This window comes from Myotis nattereri (assembly GCF_964212035.1).
Source record: "Myotis nattereri genome assembly, chromosome: 7".
Classification (NCBI taxonomy): Eukaryota; Metazoa; Chordata; class Mammalia; order Chiroptera; family Vespertilionidae; genus Myotis; species Myotis nattereri.
Genome location: NC_138082.1, coordinates 60,494,057 through 60,519,518, shown reverse-complemented (window position 1 = coordinate 60,519,518; position 25,462 = coordinate 60,494,057). Strand labels below are relative to the sequence as shown.

Here is a 25,462-nt window from a genome sequence, read left to right as displayed (position 1 = left end):
GTAGCTTGGCTTCTAATGCACGTTTTTTTAAATAAAAAAGAGGTCCTTAATTTAATTTTTAAGGATAAAGCAGTCCTTCACCAGATACCTGACAAATCACTAACACAGATCTGACTAGCTTTGAACAGCACTGTTGTAACAAATGGAGTGATAATCATAATTGTTTTACAATCTTAATGGAATAAAATGTGAATTCAAATTGGAGTTTATCCACTTGTAATCGTAACTCTAAGGCAGAATCAACACTTTAGAGCCATTATCCTTTTATTTTTAGTAAAAATTTTGTGTTGTTAACCGCAGAACTGGCAATTGTGCTCGCTAAACTAATACACCTGGTTTGTTTGTTTTTTGCATATTCTCCATCTAAGTCATTCTATGTTGTAAAGCTGATGAATTATGCAATGTTTATCATCCCAATATTTGTTTATGTAAACAAATATTGCAATTAGCTCCTCACTAAAGATAAGTTCTTTGCTTTCTCTTTTTTAAGACATTGAATACATCATTTTAGTTTTTAATTTTAAAAAGTGACTTTTTTTTATCTTCACGCATTTCTTTCCTCCCCTTGTCTTTGTCCCTGGACACCACTAATCTGTTCTATGTATCTATGAGCTTGTTTATTTATTTTTTAATTTATTTTTTTAGATTCCACATATAAGAGAGATCATATGGTATCTGTATTTCTCTGTCTCACTAATCAAGCATAATGTCCGCAAGATCATTAATATCACAAATGGAAATAATTTATTATTTTTATGGCTGAAAAAAAATGCATTTTTTAAAAAAATCTATTCATCCATCAATGGACATTTAGGTAGTTTACATTCCTTGGAATTGTAAACAGAGCCATCTTGGACATGTGGTGCATATATCTTTACAAGTTAATGTTTTCATTATTATCACCCAGAAGTGATATCACTGGGTTGTAAGGCAGTTCTATTTTTAACTTTTTGAGGAACTTCCCTACTGTTTTCCATAGCAGCTGTACCAATTTACATTCCCACCAGCAGTGCACAAAGGTTCCCTTTTATGCATATCCTCACCTTGTTTTTTTTATAATAGACATTCTAACAGGTGATAGGTAGTTTCTCATTGTAGTTTTCATGTGCACTTCTTTAACGATTAATGATGTTGAACATATTTTCATGTACCTCTTGACCATCAGTATATCTCCTTTGGAAAAATGTCTATGAAAGTATATTATATTATTCTAAAAATACTGGCCTATGTAATTAAACAGAAAGAAAAGTAAGTATACTAGAAAAGAGAAGTAAATTTATTAATATTAAGTGACATGGTTTAACATTAACCAATATAATTAAGTTAGTATAAAAACTAAAAATATTAAATAATTATTTTATCGATAATTTACATTGTTGTTAAATCACATGATTGCCCTAAAAAACACAAAGAATAAATCTTAAAATTATTTTAAATAATTTGACAATTTAAGTGGCAATTAATGAAATTGATTTATGAGAAAATATAACAACTAATAGCTCTCACAAATTAAAGAAATATATTAAAATGAGCTAACTATAGTTCATAGGAAAAGATTTACAAAGGCCAAAACATTTTTTAGCCTTACAAATGATAAAGTAATGCAGTGAGTTTACATTTTTCTCTTTTCCATTTGTCAAATGTAAACAAGTATTGGCATGGTTGAGAGTAAATAGGCACTCATACACTATTGGAGGGATGAGCCACTGTTTGGAGTAGCAGAGAGAGACTTGTCTGAGACCTACTTCTAGAATGTATTCTAGAGAGAGAGCTTTAGATATGTGCAAAGATTTATGTTTGTTGCAGTATTGTTTTAATAGCCCAAAAGAGTTTCAAGATGACAGAAAAATTCTGACTTGTAGAGTAGTACAGAGATGTTATAAAGAATGTGCTATATGTAGTATAAATTTATGCATTTATATATTTGTATATACACCTTCATTGTGTATGTAGTATTCCTTTGCATGTATGTCTCTCTATATGTTTTTATACTAGAGGCCCGATACATGAAATTCTTGCAAGAGTAGGCCTTCCTTCCCCCAGCTGCTGGCACCAGCTTCCCTCCAGCCGTCAGCAGGCAACCGGGACCCAGGCTTCCCTCACAGTGCCAGCTTCATCTGGAAGGTCATCCGGAAGGATGTCCAGAAGGATGTCTCGTCTAATTAGCATATTATACTTTTATTATTATAGATATTTATAGTCTATTTTAGTTAAGTAGCTACATATAAATATTATCTGTATATTTAGATGTTATAAAACTTCTTTGAATGAGCATGAAAAGAATAGGAGTATAGACATAGCCAGTAGAAATTATTTCTGAAGTGTTGTTGGAACTTTATGGTAGATGACTTATAGTTTTATTCCCATTACTCTTTGAATTTATTTTTACCATAAGCATATATTCATTTTTATAATTAAAAATCTAGTTAAACATTGATTCTCTTTCCATTTAACTTAAGAATATATTGATCATACTCTTTAACTTAATTAAGCTTCTAATCAGCATTCACAAAGATGGGTAGAACCATATCCGGTGAGACAGCAGAAGGGATCTTTATTACCTTACCCACTGACCTCATTTCTTCAGACATTGTTAACTTCATTTTCAATCATTAACAACAGAAAAAAATTAATTTTTATTGAGAATCTGTTAGATGACAGACCTTCTGTCAGAGGGTTTATCTGTATAATCTAATTAAGCCTCATCACACCCTGTAGGAATGGTAATACTCCATTTTATATGTGATAAAACTGAGGCTTAGATGGTTTTAGAGACTTGCTCCAAAGTAAATCAAATGAGAATTTGTATCAGAGCTGGTGCTCTTTTCACCATTTTCCAGTGATCCTTCGTGAGTTATTTAAGTTTTCTGTTTTTCGGTTCACTCTCACCATATGGGAATAGCAGTGCATTTCCTGTTAACCTTTTGAGTTATCTATCCTGCATAGCAAATACAATATGAGAAAGTACTTTGAAAATAATTTGAACTACAGTCTACATTAAATCAGAGGTTGCAGCTCAAATATCTTCCCACTCCCCCAGGAAGATGAATGAGGTGGGAAGGAGTAAACTGCCTGCCAAAAGGAACATTTCTGGAGTCCAATTTGGCACCATGAGGCAGTATGCAGAACCTTGCTAGTAAACAAATGCAATTATAGAAGTCTATTATTTTAAGATGTGTTCTTATATTTGGAGGTCATACAGCAAGATGGTTAGGAACATGAAAATGGAGTCAGACAGACATGGGTCAAAATTGTAGCTGCATCATTTCCTAACTGTGTGATTAAAGGCAGGTTGCTAACTTCTGTGAGGTTCAGTTTTCATCTGAACAATTTTAAGCAATTGATTTATTTTGAAAGAAATGTCTGTTCTTGTATTTTTATTATTTCCTTCTTAACTTCAAAATCAGCTTATCTATTAAAACTCCAGTTATGATAATTATTAAATGAATAAATACAATAAGACATAAACAGATATCTAGTCTTTCTAATTTGCAATTGATTGTTTTGCCTAAAAATTGTCAGTGATATTTTTAAATATTATAATTATTATTGTTAGCTAAGAATTTTAGTACAGGGTAAGCTAGGATAATTTTCACCTAAGCAAAGATGTTTCAAATACCAAAGGGTCTTATAGCATGACTATTTCACAGAGAAAGTATAATTTAATGTTTTCCAAAATGTTTCTTCATGGCTATTACATTTTTTAAATAAAGTGATTTCTTCTCTAAAAGTTACTAAAGAATTTTGTTGGAACTGACTACCAAAATTCTGTCACTGTGAACAATTACCTCTGAGTGCTATTTGCTTTATTATACGTCATCACCAAACAGTTACTAGTATTATTAAGTACCTGCTGTGTTAGTAGGGCCAAATGCAACATACCAATCTCCTCATTGTTTCTATTGTACTTCTGTGACTACATGTGGCAGAACTATATTCCATGTCTAGTACTCTCTACAGAATAACTGTGGGTAAGACCAAGGTAGGATTTTTAAAATTCTTACATATTATGCCCCTCTGTCCCTTAAAAGCTTTGTTTTGTACCTTGCATGGAGAAGTTTCATAGTTTCTTTAGTAAAACTGTTGATATATTTCAGTGCTACAACTTTATATGTAAGAGAAATGCAATATTAGATCTATTAGCATTATCCATTTGGAAAAATATAACCCGATGTTGCAATTAATTATCATAGAGCTGTATAAACATAACAGAATAAATATTCTCTAAATTGTTAGCTATGAAATTTAGAAGATCTAAATCCAAACATTGTTTTACATTTTCCTTGCCCTTTCACTTGTTTGTTAGAAGTTCTTTAAATGTTTTAGTCAAAAAACCTTCCTGGTTTTTTTTTATTATTATTAATCAAAATGTATTCCAGGGGGGTTATTTGACAGATGTTCAAAGAGTCATCACTGCTGACTGTTGCCACCAGACATGACTATTAACCAGGCAGTATTGATAGGAATACTAAGGTTAAGATAAAAGTTGTAGTTACAGAATGATACAGTGTCTGCATCATTTCAGAAAAGATCCCTGATACTACTCTTTTTATTTTACAACATTTGCGTAATAAGCTGTACCTTAAGTTTTAGGTTGAAAAAGAAAATGTAATAACATCTGTACTATGAAGAGAGATAATGTTCAAAATATCATCTGTCTTCCATGAAGGTGGGGCTGTGATTTATTCATTGTTTTACTCATCACCTAGGGTTGCATAGAAACATAGTTCAAAAGATTTTGTTTGTGAGTATTTCCCTCTCCTTACTCTGGTCAGTGGCTGAGCTCTGTCTCCCTAAACCACCATCCCTGACACCATGCTGGCTTGAGGGTTACCCCAAAATATCAGGAGACTTTTGCAACTTGAAAACCTGAGGCATTCCCCCCCACCCCCCACCCACCCCCCCCCCCCCCCCCCCCCCCCGTCTATGGAATAAAAACCATGCGCATGGCATAGCTATTAGATATTTGCTACTGGGCTGCTTATCTTCAAAAAGGGAAATAAAGATCATTTTGTGGACAAGAAAATAAAGTATTAAATCTGTTAAATTTGTATAAAAAACTAATTGTCTAGAGATATGTAGGAAAAACACCTACCACTTGATTGAATTGAAGTGTATGTGGTTGTGTCTTTATATGCAAAGGGTAATGCTGTCTAGCTAGTGTACTGTACATAAATAATAGCAAGCACTTTCCCTGAAAGATATATGAACCAAATTAAAAATAAATATCACATGATCTCACTCATTTATGGGATATAATGAACAATATATGCAGGACTTATATGCATGCATATAAGCCTAACCAATAGACACAGACACCAGAGGGGTGAGGGCATGAGTGGGGGGTGGGGGTGGGGGTGGGGGTGGGGGTAGGGGAACAATGGAGTGATAAGGACACATATGTATACCTTAATCAATAAAGAAAAAAAATAGAAAGCTCATTACCCACAATGCCACTACAGTAACAAAGCTATCTTGGACTTTCTATAGAGGCTTCTGATGTTTGCTTATAGTGCCATCCATATTTCACATCTCTGTGATCATAGTTCATATATAGTTAGTCATTTCTATGCTAACTTAATGATTAGTTTTCTGAAACATATCACTGTGAGCAAAAGGATATAGACCAATGACTATTGGGCTCTCACTGCTAAGGTTCTATCCTGGAAAGAGTGATTGGCAAAGGGATGTTGGCGAGGGCAGAAGCACCCTCTCTGTCTGAGAATAGAGGAAAAGCTATGCTGTCTGTATTTTTATTTAAAAAGTGGTACACTTACTTATTAAGCACATTTACTAAGAATTATTATATTCTGGGCATCATCTCAAATGCTGGGTATAGCGATTCCTGCCTTTATGGAGATATAATCTAGTGGAACATAACGACAGCATGAAATAGTAGTGGAGGTATTCAGGGGATAATGGGGGCGTGGCAGGTGGTCTGGCTGCAAGGACCATCAAAAAGATCAGTGAGAAAAGCCAGCAAAGACCTGAGGTTTGAGAAGCAGGGGGGCTAAGGTGGCAGATAGGCAATTAGAATGATATTTTTGAATGCTGTTTGGAGAATGGATTAAAAGAACAAACATGAAAATAAGAGACAATTTTAGAGGGAGAAGAGATGTAACCTGGACTAAGGCAATTCACAGCAGAAGGGGAGAATATTTAGAGGGTAGAATCCAGAGAAATTACAGAAAGCAGAAGGAAGGAAAAATTATTCATATGACACTACAAAAAACAAGCAGTATAATTCTCATCAGATATGTATATATGTATATATATTTATATACTAGTGACCCGGTCAGGAATTCATGCACATTGAAAGGAAATTAATTAGAAGGTGGCTGGCGGGGCAGGACTGGGCAAGATAGGCTGGACACACCCTGGAGCCAACCTCTGGTGGTCCCTCCTCAGCATCTCTGGAGTGAGTCGGGTCCCTCCAGCATGTGGGGTCCCTCGGCCTGGTCTGCGGAGATGGGGCTGAAACTGGCTCTCTGACATCCCCCGAGGGGTCCCGGCGTGCGAGAGGGCACTCTGCAAAGTTGCTGTCGTACAGAGTGTGGAACACAAATGCAAGTGTGCAGTAAACCAGATTAGAGGCCGACAGTGCCCCAGCAACAACATAACCCATGGCCGAAGGTGGAATCTCGTGGCCCTGTGAGGAATCGGGCTCCCTTCTCTCTGGTTTTCAGGTTGTGTCACTTAAGAACCGCCACTGCCAATTCACTGCAGGTCGCCAGCTCCTGCATCGAGCATCTGCCCCTGGTGGTCAGTGCGCGTCATAGTGGTTGGTTGGACAGTTGGACACTTAACATATTAACCTTTTATATATAGAGAGAGAGACTAGAGGCCCGATGCAGGAAATTTGTGAAAGAGTAAGCCTTCCCTCGGCTGCCGGCATGGGTTTCCCTCTGGCACCCGGGACCCGGGCTTCTCTCAAAGCCTTGGCTTCATCTGGAAAGTCGGCCAGAAGGACATCCGGTCTAATTAGCATATTTTATTATTATAGACTGGAGGCCCAGTGCATGAATTTGTGCATGGGTGGAGTCTGGCTGGTCTGACCCCAATCAGGGCAGATCGGGGCCAGGCCTGTTGGGAGGAGGAGAAAGCGGAAGGTTGGCTGGCCAGCCCACCCCATTGGGACCTGATCAGGACCGAGCCAGCTGGGAAGAGGGGCTGCAGGTGGTTGGCTGGTGGGCCCTGCCCCTGATTGGGGTGGGTGGGATGATTGGGGGCAGGGCTGGGGGAGGGGCTGTGGAAGGTTGGCTGGCCAGCCCCACCCTCAATTGGTGTGGGGGCAGCCAATTAGAGCAGAGCTGGCTGTGGGGAGGGACTGCAGGCCAATTGGAGTGGTGGGGGCCCACCAGAGGTGGGGCCAGCCAGGGGAAGAGGCTGCATGAGATTTTGTAGCCAGCTCTAATGAAAACTATGAAGTAGAAAAAATTTGACTTCATCACTGCTTACCTTTTTGTTATTCCCTAATTTGGGAACACCTCCTCTTTCTCAGGTGCTCAATATCTTTATTTTGGTGTCCTATCCATTTCTATCCAGGTCCTGCCTTCTCACTCCTTTACTTCCTGGGCCCTATTAGCAAAACCAACCCTTTATACTGTAGTTTTCTAGAAATAATGGTAGGCAGAATAATCGATGTTCACATCCTAATCCCTGAAACCTGTAAATATGTTACCTTATATGTCAACACGGATTTTGCAGATGTGATTAAGGATCGTGAGATGAGGAGATTATCCTGACTCCCTGGATTGGCTCAGTATAATCCTAAGGGTCCTTAAAAGGTGGAAGAGGGAGGCAGAAGAGTCAGAGAAATTATGAAGATGAAAACAGAGCTCAGAGGAAGAAAGAGAAATTAGGCTATTGGCTAGGATTTAGGAAGCATTCACCAGCCAAGGAATGTTGATGTCTTCTACAAGCTAGACAAGGCAAGGAGATGGATTCTCCAGTAGAGCTTCCAGACAGAATGCAGCCCTGTGAAACCCAGTTTTGACTTCCAACTTCCAGCTGTAAAATAAGTAATTTGTGTTGCACTGAGCCACTAAGCTGGTGGTACTTGGTCATAGGAAACGCATACAGAAATCTGTCTGAAAGAAGCACATAGACTCACCCAAAGGGAGGAGCAAACCATTGACAAAGTTTAACATGTGCTCTTTTCTTTCTTCTTCTTTTTCTTTTGTTAATCCGCACCTAGGATATTTTCTTTTTCCTTACAGAAACAGTTTTTAGTTTTTAATGAACTTGTAAACAAAAAAGCTCCCATTTCAAAATAAAAACAAAATCCCAGGTCATATAGATGTTTACAGTGACTACATTTATCTAAGCAACATACATACATATTTAGTTTTAACATGTTAACTAAATTTCTGTGACAAATACGTTTTTTTAAAAAAAAACCAAGAAGATTATAGAGTTAATGCAGAGTACTAAGGATAATCTAGTCACTAAGTTTTTCTTAAGTCTCCACTTTAGATGTTATTTCTAGCTCAGGTTAGCAGGCAGTCTTTCATATGCCCAAACACTGGAATCTTTGGTTGCTACCATATCAGCTGGCTTGCAAAAAAGAAGCCAAACATTTTAAGAATGTTTTAAGTGAATAACTTGCTAACCCCAGGGATGGATAAACCCTAAGAGTGCACAACTGTGAGCATGTACAACCATCACAACTGTGGCTGAAGACTGTTCATGCCGTTCTTCTGAAATGAGATCTCAAAGCACTCTAGTTCTGTGGTCGGCAAACTGCGGCTCACCAGCCACATGTGGCTCTTTGGCCCCTTGAGTGTGGCTCTTCCACAAAATACCACGTGCGGGCGCACATGTACAGTGTGATTGAAACTTTGTGGCCCATGCGCAGAAGTCGGTATTTTGTGGAAGAGCCACACTCAAGGGGCCAAAGAGCCGCATGTGGCTCACGAGCCGCAGTTTGCCAACCACTGCTTTAGTTCAAAGAAAAAGACTTTAAAAAATTGGCATATGCACAATTTCTCCACCAATTTGTGGTGTCAACCATCTAGTTAACGTTTCCACTTGAAAAAAAAAAAAGCAATAGAAAACTGGACACCATGTTTTCACCATCTCAGTTATTATTCACAATTACAGCGGCTACAACTCGGGACACAGCAATACCAGTGCTGCCCAGATCCAGTTTATACTGAAATTAAGTTATTTACACCAAGTAAATGGTTGTCCACAACCACTGGCTAGTGTACATAGGGAGTAAAATGTCTAGATTTGGGGAGAAACACGTAGCTCCGGTCAAGCTGCACTGCGCCTTCTGTTCCTGGGTTCATGCTTAGAGACCTGAGGAGGGTTGGGCCTGCTGACCCGGCCCATTTGAAGTCGCCGCCTGCTGTGCTGCCTTCTGCTTTAACATCGTCCAGTCAAATGTGTAGTCATACTGGTGGTTCAGGGTCCTGAAAAGAATGCGGAAGAGCTGCCTCAGGTACATGTAATCCGGGGCTTCCTCAAAGCGCAGCCCACGGCAGTAGTTTAAGTACATGGCAAATTCGGAGGGAAACCCCTTGCATAGCACTTCCACGGGAATGGACATCTTCTTTTCGCTAATTTTTTCGTACTTCTGTTTCTTTGTGGCAGCCTTTAACCCTTGCCACGGCAGGCTGGTTCTGTTAAAATACATCAGAACATAGCCCAAGGATTCCATGTCGTCCCGGCGGCTCTGTTCAATCCCCAGATGCGCATTGATGCTCGCATAGCGGGCGGTGCCCGTGAGGTTTTTGTCTTCTCTGTACGGTATGTGCTGCTTCGTCCTGTTGTCTCGGTACTTTTTGGCCAGACCAACATCAATCAGGAATAATTTGTTGCAGTGGCGCCCGATGCCCATGAGGAAGTTGTCGGGCTTGATGTCTCGGTGTATGAAGTTCTTCGTGTGCACGTATTCCACCCTGCTGATCATCTGGTCGGCGAGCATCAGCACAGTTTTCATGGTGAACCTCCTGGAGCAGAAGTTGAACAGGTCCTCCAGGCTGGGCCCCAGAAGGTCCATGACCAGCACGTTGTAGTCCTTCTCCTGCCCGAACCAGCGGATGTGCGGGATGCCCACCCCGCCCTGCAGGATCTTGTAGAGCTTGCTCTCGTACAGCAGCTGCGGGTGCCGGGCCTTCTGCGACTCGAGCTTCACCGCCACCTCCTCGCCGTTGGTGACGTTGATCGCCAGGTAGATGTCCCCGAAGGAGCCAGACCCGATCTTCCGCACCAGCTTGTATTTGCCCCCGACAACGAACTCGGCCTTGGAGCCGCTGCTGCTCGGCATCGCCATCGCCATCGCGGGAGACCGGGAGACGGAGGCGGAGGCCGGGCCCAGCCTCGGGGAGGAGGACGCGGCCTCTGGGCTGGTCCGCTGGGCAGGGCTGCGGGGAGCGCGGCAGGGAACGGCACGTCGGCTGCTGGCGTCACAGGGCCCCGAACCGCCGAGGGGAACGCGGTCATGGCCGCCCAGTCGGGTTCCTTGTGCCCCACTGCAGGGTGTGCGGGGCTCTCGGCTCCCAGGCTGGGCCACTGCCTGGCTTTCGCAGCGCCGTCAGGGCTGGAAAAGGGGGCAGTGAGTTAGGGCGGTGATGCCGCTGCCACCATGGCCGCCCAGAGGGATCCCGGTCACTCCTCAGCCATCTAGTTACTCAGGCTCCAGCCCTGAGGATTTTTTCCCCGTTGATTTTTAGAGAGAATGGCAGGGAGAGGGAGACACACACACACAGAGAAACATGGATGTGAGGGAGACACACCCTTTTGTTGCCTCCCGCACACACCCCAACCAGGGCCAGGAACTGAGCCTGCAACCAAATCCGGCACTCTAACCACTGAGCCACCGGCCAGGGCTGCTCCTTCCTCCCTCCCTTCCTTCCTTCCTTCCTCCTTCCCTCCCTTCCTTCCTTCCTTCCTTCCTTCCTTCCTTCCTTCCTTCCTTCCTTCCTTCCTTCCTTCCTTCCTTCTCACGTTAAGCGCCGCGTCAGTCAAGGTGACTGACACTATACTTTCCATCCAGACCTCCTCAGTCACTGGTGCAGCCAGCATATTGGTGAAATCGGATATCGCGGGCTAAACGGAAAGGAAGATAAAAACGGGCTTGGCGCTTAACGTGTTAAAAGAAAAAATCTTCTAATGTTACAATTTCAGGAATGAGTCTGCTGGGGAAGCTGATCTTGGGTGAGCATATGTGATGGGAAGAACTTCCCTGGAGACCTTCTTCACACTCAGGCTCCAGGAGTCATCGTTCCTCCTCCAGGTCTCTGAGAGACTCTCCAACTCAACTGAGCTCAGGGCAACATTTGCATGTGAAATCCTTTTCAGTTATAAAAGACTTCAAAAGTTCCTGTGCATGTATGTGTGCATGCAGTGTGAGTGTATTTGTGTGTATGTGGGTGTATGTGTCCATATTTTGGCATGAATGTGGATTCAGATATTATGCAGTACATATTTACATATTCAGTTTCCTTTATTTTTATTTTTAACTTGTGTTTTAAAATATAACTTATGTTCTATTTTAACAATGTTTTGCATTGGCTCAGATCATTATTTCCAAGCAATTGTGCACTCACATGTCTTTGGAGTATGCTCTCTCCCAAAAGGGAATTTTCCTGCATCTTGAATAAGCAACAGATGTTGAATGTGAGGGTGCTAGGGTGGAAGGGGATGCACACAGAAAGATGAGCGGATGTATTCTGCAGGCTGATGGGATTGTGAGATTGAATAGATGTTCAATGAAATGGAAGAAATGGAAGAACCAGAATGTTACGTGATACTGGCATTTGTTTTCAATTAATCAAAAACAGTGTCACCACTTTAGCCTCAGAAACATAGCTGATGCAAACACAAGGGCCACTGGTCTTCTTTTTTTTTAGCTAGGCAGGGAGGGAAAAAGAAAGCTTCGTCAGTGTATCATGAGGTCTTTAAACCAAAGCTTTAGGTTTGAAGAACAAAAGAATATCAAAGATACTATTGGAGCATAAAGACAAAAGTAATCTTTTAGGGGACAGGTGCTTTCTGGGTTCAGATTTGCATCTGCAATTGTTCTGATCGCCAGCACTGACGGGGTGAAACCTGCCTCTGATGGACTCTGCGAAGGAGGTTTCTTTTGTTTCTCAGCATCTGAGGCTTCCTGGTGAGGTTCCAGAACTCCCTCAGAACACATTCCTGTGGTCCTCTCTGAATATTTCAAAGGACAGGAAAGTGGGGCGGGCCCTACATCAGGCAGAAGGCGGTGACATCCTGGTATCAAATGATGTGGAAATGATTACAGAGGGCTGCCAGAAACTTACATCTGTGTAGCTTGTGAACATATAGAACGTCTCAGCAATATGAGGGCACCAACAGAGCAGACAATACAAAACCCATTTACAGCTGTGGGGAACTATGCCTAAAAGATGTTAAATTACTTATTTCAGATCACAGATTTAGTAGGTTGTCAAGCCAAGAGTGCTGGCACCTTGGTCTGATGCCTTGCCCAAAGTTGAATCCAGCTCACCCTCAACTGTGGCGTGATTTGCTGATGCCCTGACGCCCAGTGCCTGGGCTCCACCTGAGACCCTCTGGGCATGCAATTTGGACTCTGCCTTTTAAACAATTTCCCCAAGGAATTCTTTTGCACATGAAACGTCTGAGAATTTCTAAGCTTCTAGAATCTCTTGTTTTTCAAAGTATATGCTATGGACCAGCTTTGGACCAGCATCACCTGGGAGGTGGTTAGAAACGCAGAATCTCCTGCCAAATCCCAGACTCCGGGAATCAGAAGATTCTCAGAGTCACAGACGCATTCAATTCTGAGAAGCACTGATAAAACCTGAACATTGAAAGCTAATAAATGTCTTATCAAATTGAGGAAGATACATTTGGGATTTAATATATCTGATTTTTGGTTTTTCCCTGAACGAAGCTCGAGTCAGCTGTCCTCATTTCTGTGTCTGCCACAGGACGGGGCAAGGCCTGTGTTAGAGGACCTGCTTGGTCTGACTTTACTTATCAGACAAGCTTATGGAAAATGTTGCTCCACTCTCCAGACTGCTAAAGCAGTGAGGCCCATCAGATATGAAAACTCTAGCTATCTTATTATCTCTGCATGCGGTCTGCTACACAAAACAGAACCCCGAGATAATCCTGATCAGCACTAATCACTGAAACTTGAGGATGGAGAAATGGAGCAAGTGGAAAATTCTGGAAAGGGGACCTCAGGTAGGAATTGAAATTAGCTCCAATAGGAGGTAGAGCTTGGGCTCCCTATTCTGGAGAACTTCTGTTTCTAAACGATCATAGTGGATAGAAACCTATCCACTGAGGATAAGATCTCTGAGGAATGACTTGTGATAATTGGCAAAATGAGCAACTTGTTATCCCTTTGGGGAATTTAATAGTTGTTCCAGGAAAACCAAGTGTTTTCCATCTCAGGAAATCCTAGGATTTAGTGTTGTTTTAGGAATTGGAAGTTAATTATGGAGAGAGAAAACGCAGCAGCTTTCCTGAACTATTTCCCATACATAATACATGATTCATATATGATAGGTCACCTGTGAAAAGTTATATCAAATCACCATCAGACTTATTTGGCAGGATGTTTCTTGGCCGATGCAGAGTGAAAGAGTATGATTTAAAGGATCAGAGAAACAAACTGTGTTCCCGGTAGCTTCTAGCAGAGGCTGGGTAAATTTGACTTTACCTAAAATATTCTGATAGAAGAAAGAAAGAAATCTACACAGGAAGAAACTGGTAAATATACAGACCACAAAGGGATTCTGGAAAACATGATTAATGAAAAATATTACTTTAAATATATATTAATTTTTTAATTTAAAAATTCCCTCAACTATTGGAGCTCCCCAAATCCCAAGAGGATCACGTGATCATGTTTCCTAAAGGACTACATGCTTTATATTTAATTTCAAATAACTCAGTGTTTAGAGGTTGCTTTAAATTTAATCTTAAGGGGCAATTCTAGAAAAAATGGAATGGAAGAGGCTGCATTAAATCTATTTTGAGGAAAAAGAAATTCTAACAAAGCAACCAGATTCTAGGGCAGCATTTGCATACCTTTGAAAAGTTAAAACAGACAATATTAAATTTGTAAAAGCTTACATTGTAGGACTGTGGAATTGGTTAATATCATTGTAGTCAGGAGGAAGGAAGAGAGTGTTATATTATTTATCCCAGAATCTTTGAAGGCAGCCTTTTTTTTTTTTTTTTCTCAGCTGGTTCATTTTAGTGTTAATGAGCATTAAGCTCATATATCAAAGAGAGAATAATAAACCTCTAAATGTCAACCCAAAGGAGGTCTTTATTTTTCTACTTGAAGCTGTGAGGCAGCGAAGATAATTTAAGATATGAAAGCCAGGAAAATTACATGAAGATTCATAAAGGGAAAATTGGAAGAGGCATGAAATTGCAGAGTATTTGAACAAGAGAGTATTCTACCTGTATATTTAGCACAGCAATGCCGAGGGGAAAGAATACTTTAAATAATTGACAATGTGGAATTAAAACTTGCAGTAAAAATTTGGAAATGAAGCCCCTTATGCTTGTCTTTGAAATGACAAATGTGAACATTTATCATTAGCTTTATCATAATCTCTAAGGATGAGCTGATTGATGGTTCGGAAAGCATGTTTTCTGTCTTGTACATGGTACTAAATTAGAAAAGAACGAATTAATGAAGGGTCATAGAGGGTGTTAGTAAAGGACTCAAATCATTGCAGTGCCATTGCTGAGGCTAACAATAGTGAATGGGCTTAAGAGGTTAGGGCAGAATAAAATATTCCTCTTGATGACAGCAAGAGCAGGTCTCTCCGAATGACAGTATCACAATGTACCGACTGAAAAGAAGCTTGAGTTAGAACAAATCCTTCAAACTGAGTGATTCAACAAATTCAAGAGGGAGAAAAAACATTTTGATTCAAGAATAAAACATACCTGGACATAAAGGCATTCTCAGAAAGGTCTGCATGCAGCTAGTCTGGGTGGCTCTGGGCGTATAATTTAGGAGAAAGTTGGAACATATTCAAACAAATGATCAGGTTACCTCAGAGAACTAATGGATGTGCCTTCTTTCTCTTTGACACCGAGGACTCGTTATAGCTGATTTTGTTGTTATGTGGTTATATTCTGGGCATATCTCTACTATGCTTCCTAACTCTGATTAGATTTTTACTTTCTTGAAACGTAGGTGGTCTCTGATTTTAAACTATGGGACCTAGAGAGTTGGAAGTGTACAGCCAGGGAGGAACTTTGCAGAGAAGCCATGCAGATAATTGCTGATACCCAGGTCAAGGCAGACACACGTATTTGCAGGCTTTCTGGTCACCTTGTGTGTGATGGGACCGAGGCTTCCTGAAGCTCAAACCATCTGTCATTGGGACTGATATGCTACCATTCAAAATTCAGTCCTTGAAGACTTTTTCAGGTCTTGCAGTTACCCATGTGCCGGTAAAAGTTTATGAGAAATGCGATCTCCTACATCTTTGTGAGTTCAGTTTTCAGCAACAGGTTAATGAACAATTTGTTATATCACTGGTAGGGAGTAGGGGAGCCAGAAGTTATTTTATAATTTAGTTTAGGGTTAACTGACTCATGGATTACTACCTGGATTAATGGAAGGCTTCGAAGGAGCTACTTCCTTTTCTTATCCTCTTTGTTCTGTTCTTCCTTCCCCATCTTCTTCTTTTTAAGGGCTTTCCTGAGAAACTTGTGCTGCTCACCTACAGAAATGTCACGTGAAGTACACCAGTTATGAAGCATCCTCATGCCGCCTTTTTCTTCGCTGTTTGCCAATCCAGCCTCTCACATTTACAGAGCAGAGCCCCTGTTCTCTCAGGCAGCTCAAGTGCCTTACTCTCGGCTAACAAGACAAGATCTGATAGAAAATTCACTCTAAGCTTTTAATGATTTAATGTGTGACTCCTGCTTTATAGATAAATGTATCTGCAAAAAAAGAGGAAAAAGAGCAAATAGGAAGACGGGAGCAATTCTTAACCAAACTCAAGGAATAACTAATGAAAACCTTTCAAACATTTTAACACTTGCAAGAAGGAGACAATTTGGGATTATTATAGGTTCCCGAATACTCTTTAAATAATTCTGTTTCTGTGTGAAGACAAAACAACTTGTATTTATAAGGACATTCATGTATATTTTGCAGGGAGGTAAGGGCATTAATTTTTAAATTACAGTCATATTTTCATCTCAGTATAATTTTTTTTTTTTTTTTTACAAAGCAGCAGTCTTCTAAAGAGCCCATTTCATTTTCAACCCTCAAAAATAAATTGATTTTGGGGCAAAAACACAAGACATATTTAAAGACAAATGTATTCCCCATCTCAAAAATAATGCAATGCAAAACTGAATAATATAAATGTTAATAATTTTTATTTTATGAGATAGTTTTCTTTTAGCTTGGATATACAAGGAAGTAGCATACTTAAAGAATATTGATGGGAGAAAATTATGGGAAGTTGATTAGAAAATTTGTTGAGAAATGATTTTCAGTGTCATTTCAGGACATAGAAATCTATCTTTTTTAATTTAAGAAATCTGAATTAAGGTAGTGTCAGGAAACAGCAAACTTGAACTACTAATTGAGGGGAATTTGATAAAGGAACCATTTATAGAAGGTTTTGTGGGGTAAACAGAGAATTCAACATGGGATATGCAATACCAAAGGGCCAGCAAGAACAGGCAAGGCAGCACCCTGCTAGAGGAACTGCCTGGGAAGGTCTAATAGGCCCATGGCCGCCTGTCGTGGAAGCAATTAAATCATGTAAAAGAGAGTTGGAAAAACAAAAATTTTAGCCAGTCTTACTCTCTTCCCATCCAGCTATTTCTTGCCACTACTTCTCTTTGGCAAAAACCAAAGGGAAACCAAAATGCAAGTGAGCTCGTGGCCAAAATCTATATAGACCAACCCTTTGGAGAACAGAGTTTGGTGGGAAACGGTAGGGTGTGGATCCAGAGGGCCGAAGGAAGCTATCCAATACAATTGCCCATTGTCATATTATCAATTTAAATTCAATCTCTTTCCATTTTTATGCCTGAATTGCTCATTTTCCCATCTTCAAGACTAGTTTCATTGTAGCATTGATGTTCTAAGTTTTCAGACTATTTCTTTTGTTCTCATTTTGTCCTTACAATTTCACAAAATTTTTATGGTCTTTCCTCTGACTAACATTATCCCTTGGTGCTGAGTACAATCATGGTTGCTATTCTTGGATTTCACAGCTGTTCTAGAAATTGGGAGGACTATATTCCATAAAATGTGTGATACTTTCTCAAATTACATTTATTGAGATATTATACCAAGAAGATAAAAGTTGGTTATTAAGAAACAGGTAAGTAAAATATACACTAATTCAAACTATAGTTTGGACTCCCCACATTATGTTATGCAACAAGATTGAACAATAATAGGTTCACAGCTTTCTCCTCTCCAGAATCCTATGACAGTGGCCCAAATTTTGCTCCCTGTCTCCTCCTTGAGAGACACTGTTTTTAATTGATAAATGTTAGGTCGATGTACAGCATATGATGATGAAATTGTAAGAGAGTAGAAAAGAAGAAAATACTTGCATGGGGGCTGGATATGGAGGGAAAACTGGGAAAATTTTGATGAGGTTGTCTGAAATATCTGGGCAATAAAAGCGCTAGAGAGGAGAACGAAGAGGGTTCCTGAGGACTATGTATTTAAGGTATCACTGTTATTTGCTTCATACAGCAATATTTTAAGGTGTGTGTGTGTTTTTTTAAATTCCTCTGGTAGCTAACTGTATTCCCTCAAACCATGCCACTAATTTTTTATATATATATTTTATTGTTTTTTTTTTTACAGAGAGGAAGGGAGAGGGATAGAGAGTTAGAAACATCGATGAGAGAGAAACATCGATCAGCTGCCTCCTGCACACCCCCAACTGGGTATGTGCCCACAACCGAGGTACATGCCCTTGACCAGAATCGAACCTGGGACCCTTCAGTCCGCAGGCTGACGCTCTATCCACTGAGCCAAACCGGTTAGGGCCATGCCACTAATTTAAATCAGGACTATGTAAAGATCAAATTTATAAAAATTAGTCTTTTGGAAATTGTCAGTGGGGTTCTAAATCTTACTTAGGCACATGGGTGGGTATAAGGAGGTCCCACTAGGCTTAATTGTAGGATGCCTCTCATCCAGGCCCGTGAAAATAGACCACTAATATGCTGCCAGTGAGACATAAGCAGCATTACTGTGACTTGTGACATAAGTGGGGTATCTAGTGGCTAAATGCTCCCATGCAATCTCTCCTCCCCATGAGGAAGGCAATGCCTTAGGGAGGGAAGTATTAAATGCTAGAGTCTCGTGTTTGTTTCCTGGGAAGTCACCCATTTTCCAGCTGGGCAAGTGTGTCTGAACATAAATTATTAATATGGACATGGTCACAGATTTCTCCTCTCCTAATACTAATCCTGTTATTTTGAAATCAATTTCTCTCCTTCCTTTCCTCTCCTAGAGAGGAAGGATTCTTAGTGCAATTGATAACGAAAAGCATTTGCCAAGAGAGGGTTGGAGGTGGAAGGCACGGTGGGGTAAAGCTGTAATGGACTAAGCTGCAAGTTAAAAGATGTGTAGAATGAAAACAGATTTTAAATTAGTGTTTCTAAGGATTTCATAATCTCATTTCAAATTCTGGAAAAATACAGCTTTATATTTTTAAGTAATATAACATTTTACTTTGATTTAGTCATTCAAAAAAAAAGTTCCTGGGAAGTCGCTGGGGAAAGCAGGGGAGCTAAAGGTCAACCAAGGACTAGCTCTCAAGGACTCCAGCTTGCAGGTGCTTTGCATATAGTTGTCTCTTCTGATTTACAGATTGTCCATCCTCATCAGTATTCTGTAATAGACCATATAGGTTCTGGGTTTATAAGATTTACAATAGAAACAAAAAAAAATACAGGCAAATGTTGTCTTTGGTGTCCTGGGCCTTATTTTTTTATGCATCTCTCATAGAATCTGGGGCCTCTTTTATCAAGCACCTCTAAATTTCTATAGCTTATATCTTACTCCCTCTTTGTGATCTTAAAATCTGTATAGTGCTATTTGGGGGAATTCTCTTAATTTCTTAGGACTTCACAGTTTTTGATTTATAAAATAAGGATTCTAATCTGTGAGCTCTAATTATTGTGTTGCTAATGAAGATCAAATGAGATAATGAATGAGAAAGTGTTCTGGAAATTGTAAAGTGCTGTAAAAATGTAATCAATTAGGAGCAGAATTGTTTACAGCCTGGCAGTGAAACCTGGCTAGACCTTAGAGTAGGGGCAAGTTTCAAAAGTGCCATTCTCGCCCTAGCTGGTTTGGCTCAGTGGATAGAGTGTCGGCTTACAGACTCAAGGGTCCCAGGTTCAATTCCAGTCAAGGGCATGTACCTTGGTTGCAGGCACATCCCCACTAAGGAGTGTACAGGAGGCAGCTGATCAATGTTTCTCTCTCATCGATGTTTCTAACTCCCTCTCCCTCTCCCTTCCTCTCTGTAAAAATCAATAAAATATACTTAAGAAAAAAAAAAGTGCCATTCTCCGGGCCCCTCCCTCTAGAGATCTAATCTAATTGATCTGAGGTCTTGGCATTGGAATATTTTAGAAGCTCCCCAGTATTTCTATTGGGCAGCCAGTGTTGACCAAATAAATCAATGGTTTCTTTCTGAGAAAGTGTATTTCTTCCCCATGATGTCTTTATTTTTATTTTTTTAAGTTTTACAGTTTAGGTTTCATCACGAATTGTGAAATTAGGTGCTTTGTCTTTTAAAGGAATTTTAGCTTTCATGAAGATACTTGCTAGAGTACCTTCATAAAGCTTTTGTACCTCTCATAGGATTTGTTTTAATCTTTCACTTATGAGGGCCAACCTTGGAATAGTCATAGATGTCATAACAAGAAAATGAAAAGGGCAGATTACCAGTTGAGTACACACTAGGAAGGACTAATATGGGGTATTTTAAGCCTCTGAATCATAAGAAAACAACAGTAGAAACTGTGATAAGAGCTGTTTTTATGATCCATAGCTTTTAGACTATTCTGGTGACACATTTTCCTCCAGTAGTCTCATTTGCTGTCTTGCCTCCCCTCCCCAGCAAACACAGTCACATTGTTCCCTGTCTCTTTTGGTGCATGAAGATAAAACATTCCAGCCATTGAAACAACTTGGTTGGAATTTTATCATTGCAATCATGAGTAGCTATGTACTGAAAAGAACTTATCTAGACATATATCTGTATATATGTATATGCATATGTATATATTTAGAATTTGATGTTTAACTTTAATCTTGACATTTGACATCAAATTTCCAATTACTCTTTCTAAGCACCTCCATACTTTATTATTTAACACATTTATATTTATATATTCTTTTGAGAAAAACATACTTCTACCTTTTAAACTGAATTTTGATCATCTGTTTGTCTACCTGATGGTGAAGACAAGTCTGAAAATTTCCAAAAGAATTCAAAACGGTCAGTCTAATCATTGCCAGCCATTACCATGTCTGCAATTGCTATGCTGCTATGATTTAAATATCACAATGATTCATCTTAAAAATAAAACCATTAAACATTGTAGATCCTGTCTTGTTTTCATAGAAAGTAGTAGAGAAGTAATTTATTCTGTATGTCAATGGCATTGATTGTGCTTTGGAGAACTTTAGTTTTTAAGCAATCAGGTATGCTTTGACTTAAGAGATTCTGAAATATAAAATATGAATGAACACATCTGATAAACTAGAAACAAGTATTTGGATTATGAAAATGGTCTGCCATAGACGTCTTTGAAAGTTAGCTCTGAAATTGTTAGGCTCATACATTGCTGCAGACATGGTCAATTGAAACTAGTGATTCATTTGTAGGAAAGTATCTTAAGAAAAAAAAATTAAGAACCTTACAATTAGGTATACAGATTTGTTCATCATCATATTATGTAGCCAATCAGGAGAGTATGCAAATTAACCCAACAAAGATGGTGGCTAATTTGCATACGTAGACTCCAAGCGGTGGAGCGAAGCCTGATGGCCCCGAGGCTGGAGCAGCGAAGCTTGATGGCTCCGGGGCCGGCTCTGGCCAGAGCCTGACCAGAGCAAAGGCCTGGGTCTCGGGTGCCAGAGGCAAACCAGTGCCAGCAACCAAGAGAAGGGAAGGCCTATTGCACGAATCTCTTTGTGCAACAGGCCTCTAGTTAGCATATAATATTAGATGAAAAGCAAAATAGATTATAAATGCAGCATACATTACAATCATGACAAATATGCAAAGATAGAAAAAATCAGAAAGATATTAAAAATCAAAATAGAATTATTTTAATTTTTCTTCTATTTAATATTCAAAATTTTAAAACATTTTTATAAGAAAATGAGCTTTAAAACAAAATATGCTAAAATAAATTGAATCTATGTACAGAGTTCATGGAACCATTTTAAATTATTCTCATCATTAGTTCTATCACCTAAACAGGTGTGTAAAGAAACTATATAATTTACTTTTATTTTTGTACTACATGTTTCATGCAAGATGTTACTGCAAATAGACATTTTTAGATACAAACAGAGAAAAAAACTAGATATATTAAAATTTGTGTGGGTGAGAGGCGAGGTAGTTATTCAGTATCTTGTTTGAAAAACTAGACAAAAATAATCAGAACAAGATGCTGCTGATAAAACTGATGAAAGCATGGGAGCTACTTCTATTTTCTGTGGTACAGGAATGCCTCATCATCCTCTAGTGCTGTGGAGTTCTTAATAAAACTCAAACTTACCATTTAAGTTCTAAAACTAAATAGCAAATAAACACTAACAAATAATTTGATAGGAACCTTTCTGAAATGTATTACACACTTCCTTGCCTTCCTAAATGGTTTCCATTGAATTGAATCTGACCTTTTTGGTTTGACCTACATTAATGGCTCTACCCTGTTGAGCATGTATAATTCTTCTGTTTTAGTAGTTGCTCTGTCTCTTGCCTTGCTATCAAATGTCACTTCTCTCACAGATGACATGAGTGGGCCTCAATAGAACTACCTCTTACTTCCATTTGAATTGCCTATGTCCAATTTTCTCTGGCTAGGTAACCTCTATATTAAACTTTTTTTGAGCTTGGCATATCATCCTATATAATAAAAGCCTAATATGCTAACTGTCCAGTTGACTGGTTGGCAGTTCAACCAATCAAAGGTAGGGGAAGTTTTCTGTCATTATTTCTTCAAATAGGTTTTCAATATCTTGCTCTCTCTCTTCTTCTGGCACCCCTATAATTTGGTTGTTGGTATGCTTGAAGCTGTCCCAGAGGCTCCTTACACTATCTTCGTATTTTTGGATTCTTTTTTCATTTTGCTTTTCCGGTTGGGTGTTTTTTGCTTCTTCGTATTTCAAATCGTTGACTTGATTCTTGCAATCCTCTAGTCTGCTGTTGGGAGTCTGTATAATATCCTTCATTTCAGTCAGTGTATGCTTAATTTCCAGTTGGTCCTTTATCATAACATCGAGGGTCTGACTAGATTTCTTGAGGATCTTACTACATTTATTGGCGGTCTGACCCGTCTTTTCGAGGGTTTTACTAAATTTATTGGCAGCTTCTAGACAGTTCTCAAAAAACCTTAGAAGTGTGGTTTTGAACTCTATATCCAGTCATTTGCTTTTTTCCATTTCTGTCATTTGTGTCCTATTTCTTTGTCTCTGCATTTTTTGTGCTTCCCTGTGTTGATGGAGTGGCTTTCTGTGCTGCTGTCCTATAAGGCCCAGTGGCTCAGCCTCCCCAATTACCTGAGGTGGACTCTCTTGGTGTACCCCCTTTTGGGCTGTGTGCACAGTCCTGTTGTAGTTAAGCCTTGATTGTTGTAGGTATCACTGGGAGGAATTGACCAATTGGCTGTGAGAATCAGCTGTGTCTGCAGTGGGAGAACTTCTGTGCTGGAGACACCCCTCTGGGGCAAGACTTGCTTCAGTGGGGCTTTGGTGCTCACTGAGTCACTCTGACCACGGGGTACACTAGCTCCTGGATCTTTCCGGAGGTGCTAATCTAGCCTTTGCCTGAGGCTATTCAGCCAGAGCTCAGCTGTGAAGGAATGCAAGTTGCCCTGGGGCCTTGGGCCAGCTGCAAGTTTGTTAGGTAATTTTCAGCTTGCAAAAGCCTCCTTGCACAGCTTGGGCGGGGCGGGATCCCAGGGGATCAATAGGGCAGAGCAAACAGCTATGGCTGATCGTCAGTCCTTCCCTAAGAGGCCCCGAGTCTCAGTGTCTGGGTAATCACTGCAAGCACCTCTGAGTGAAAGCCGCCCTCGAGATGCGAATGATGCCAGACAGTCTAGCCTCTCCCCGTATCAGTCAGGGTCCCCAGAGATTTGCCTGGAACTGGAGTTCAGAGCAGTAGGGAGTTTGAGACTCCCTCTTGATTGAAAAAGCCAACCGTGTCCTCAGCCGCCAGCCCTTTCCGGGTCCGCCTCCGTACCTGTGCACTTAACTTCTGCACTGCAGCTCCTCTGAGTCTCGGTATGCTTTTCTTTTTCCTTCTAGTTGTAGTATTTCCACTCAGCCAGCCTTCCTTTGGTTCTGGATGATGCCCATTCTGTCTTTTAGTTGTATTCTTGAAGTGGTTGTGCGAGGCAGCAATCTCCGGTGTTTACCTATGCCGCCATCTTGGTTTCCACATTGTAAACATCTTGCTCTTGTTTTGCTTTGTGTGATCTGACTATAAAATAAAGACTGGGCTTACAGGTTGTGTCACTGTTTCCTCATTCAGGCACAGTGATCCACCTGGTCCTAACTGTATTCTCTTGTCTGTCTTCTTTAATCCTTCACTGCCCCGCCTCAGGTTCACCCCTGGCTGTGCTGGACGCGGTTCAGTAAAGGGCTTGAGTTTTTGGAAGGTTCTGTTGACAGCCCAGAGGCTGTGTTCTTCATTATGAATGTACGGCTATGTTCTGGGATAGTCAGGCTTTCAGAAGTCTGACTCCCAGATAAATGGAGAATCACAGAACTATTGTAATACTGAAGTAGTAGAAGGGGGGGGGGATGGTGATAAGCAAATTATGCTTTGTCAATATTATCTTATGGGTAAAATGGAAGAAATTATCTAAAAAGGAAGCCAGGAATTGGAAGACTTCCAAATGGGCAGAAGTTAGCATATGGAGTGATGAAATGTAGGGAAGAAAGGGAAGAAGAGTCTTTTTAAAATCATTAAATCTTTCTGTATTCAATATGTGTGACGCTTTGCCCATAGCCACTGAATATGGGTTTTTCTAAATGTCCAGCAAGCCATACTAAAGGAAAGAGTTAGGAGACAGACTAGAAAGGTTCCCCCCAAAAATGAGAGGTAGAGACTAAAAGTTATAGAGTCTTAATAAAAACCTGACACTTCTAATTGCTATATTCTGAGACCAGTATCAGAGATATGATAGAAGACCTGTCCAAACTCATAAATTTAACAATCCCACCCATGCTGGCCAGAACAAAACAGTTATGATTCTAAGACTGGGAACATTTTGTGTCCATGGATTACAAGTCTTTGTTTTTGGAAACAAAGTCCAATAGAAGTGGAGGGATGACAGGGGCATAACAAATATTTGAAGAAATAGTGTCTGAATAGCATGCAAATTTAGTGAAAAAAATATAAGTATGCATCACAAAACTCAAAGAATCTCAAGCAGAATAAACACAACCACATCTCAGTATATCATAGTGCAATTGCTAAAAATAAAAGGTTAAAAAGGTGTTAAAAACAATAATAGTAAGAATTTTCACTGACTTCTTACCAGAAACTATAAGGCATAAGGCAATGGAATGGCATCTTTAAAACTGTAGGGTGAGGGCAGTGGGAGAAATGCTATCAGTCTAGAAGTCTATATCCAGTGAAAATACCCTTCAAAAATGTAGGCCAAATTTTCAGATTAACAAAGTTGAGAGAATCCATTTTCAGCGGATCTGCACTAAAAGAAATATCAAAGAGAGTTCTTAAGACTGAAGGAAAATGGTATCAGGTAGAAACGCAGATCTGTGTGAAGAAATAAAGAACCAGAAATAGTTAATATGTGAACTAGAATAAAATATATTTTTTAAAATTTTCAAATATCTTTAAAAGATAATGGACTGTTCAAAGAAAAATAATGATGAAATTTTATTTTGGTACATTTATAAAATATGTACCAAAATTTATGACAACAATAGCACAAGGAAGAAAACAGCATAAATGTAGGTATATAATTAATTAGATGGTTCTTATAGCATAACCCCAATAAAATTACTGCCCTAACCGGTTTGGCTCAGTGGATAGAGCATCGGCCTGTGGACTTAGGGTTCCGGGTTTGATTCCGGTCAAGGGCATGTACCTTTGTTGCGGGCACATCCCCAGTAGGGGGTGTGCAGGAGGCAGCTGCTCGATGTTTCTGACTCTCTATCCCTCTCCCTTGCTCTCTATAAAAAAGTCAATAAAATATATTTTAAAAAATTACTCTAAGA

At 39.7% G+C, this 25,462-nt stretch overlaps 2 protein-coding genes across 2 annotated transcripts in view; one reads left to right on the top strand and one right to left on the bottom strand.

Moving 5' to 3' along the window:
- The window catches only part of ARL6IP6 (ARF like GTPase 6 interacting protein 6), a gene marked incomplete at its 5' end in the record, with an annotated part of 472,926 nt that overhangs the window by 407,314 nt on the left and 40,150 nt on the right, over positions 1-25,462 (top strand). The gene's annotated exons all lie outside the window — the stretch shown is intronic.
- LOC308522623 (casein kinase I-like) lies at positions 9,296-10,279 on the bottom strand (the record flags this gene model as incomplete). Its single annotated transcript, XM_081096095.1, has 1 exon — positions 9,296-10,279. One exon carries the CDS (start codon positions 10,277-10,279, stop codon positions 9,296-9,298), a length of 984 nt encoding a protein of 327 aa, XP_080952221.1.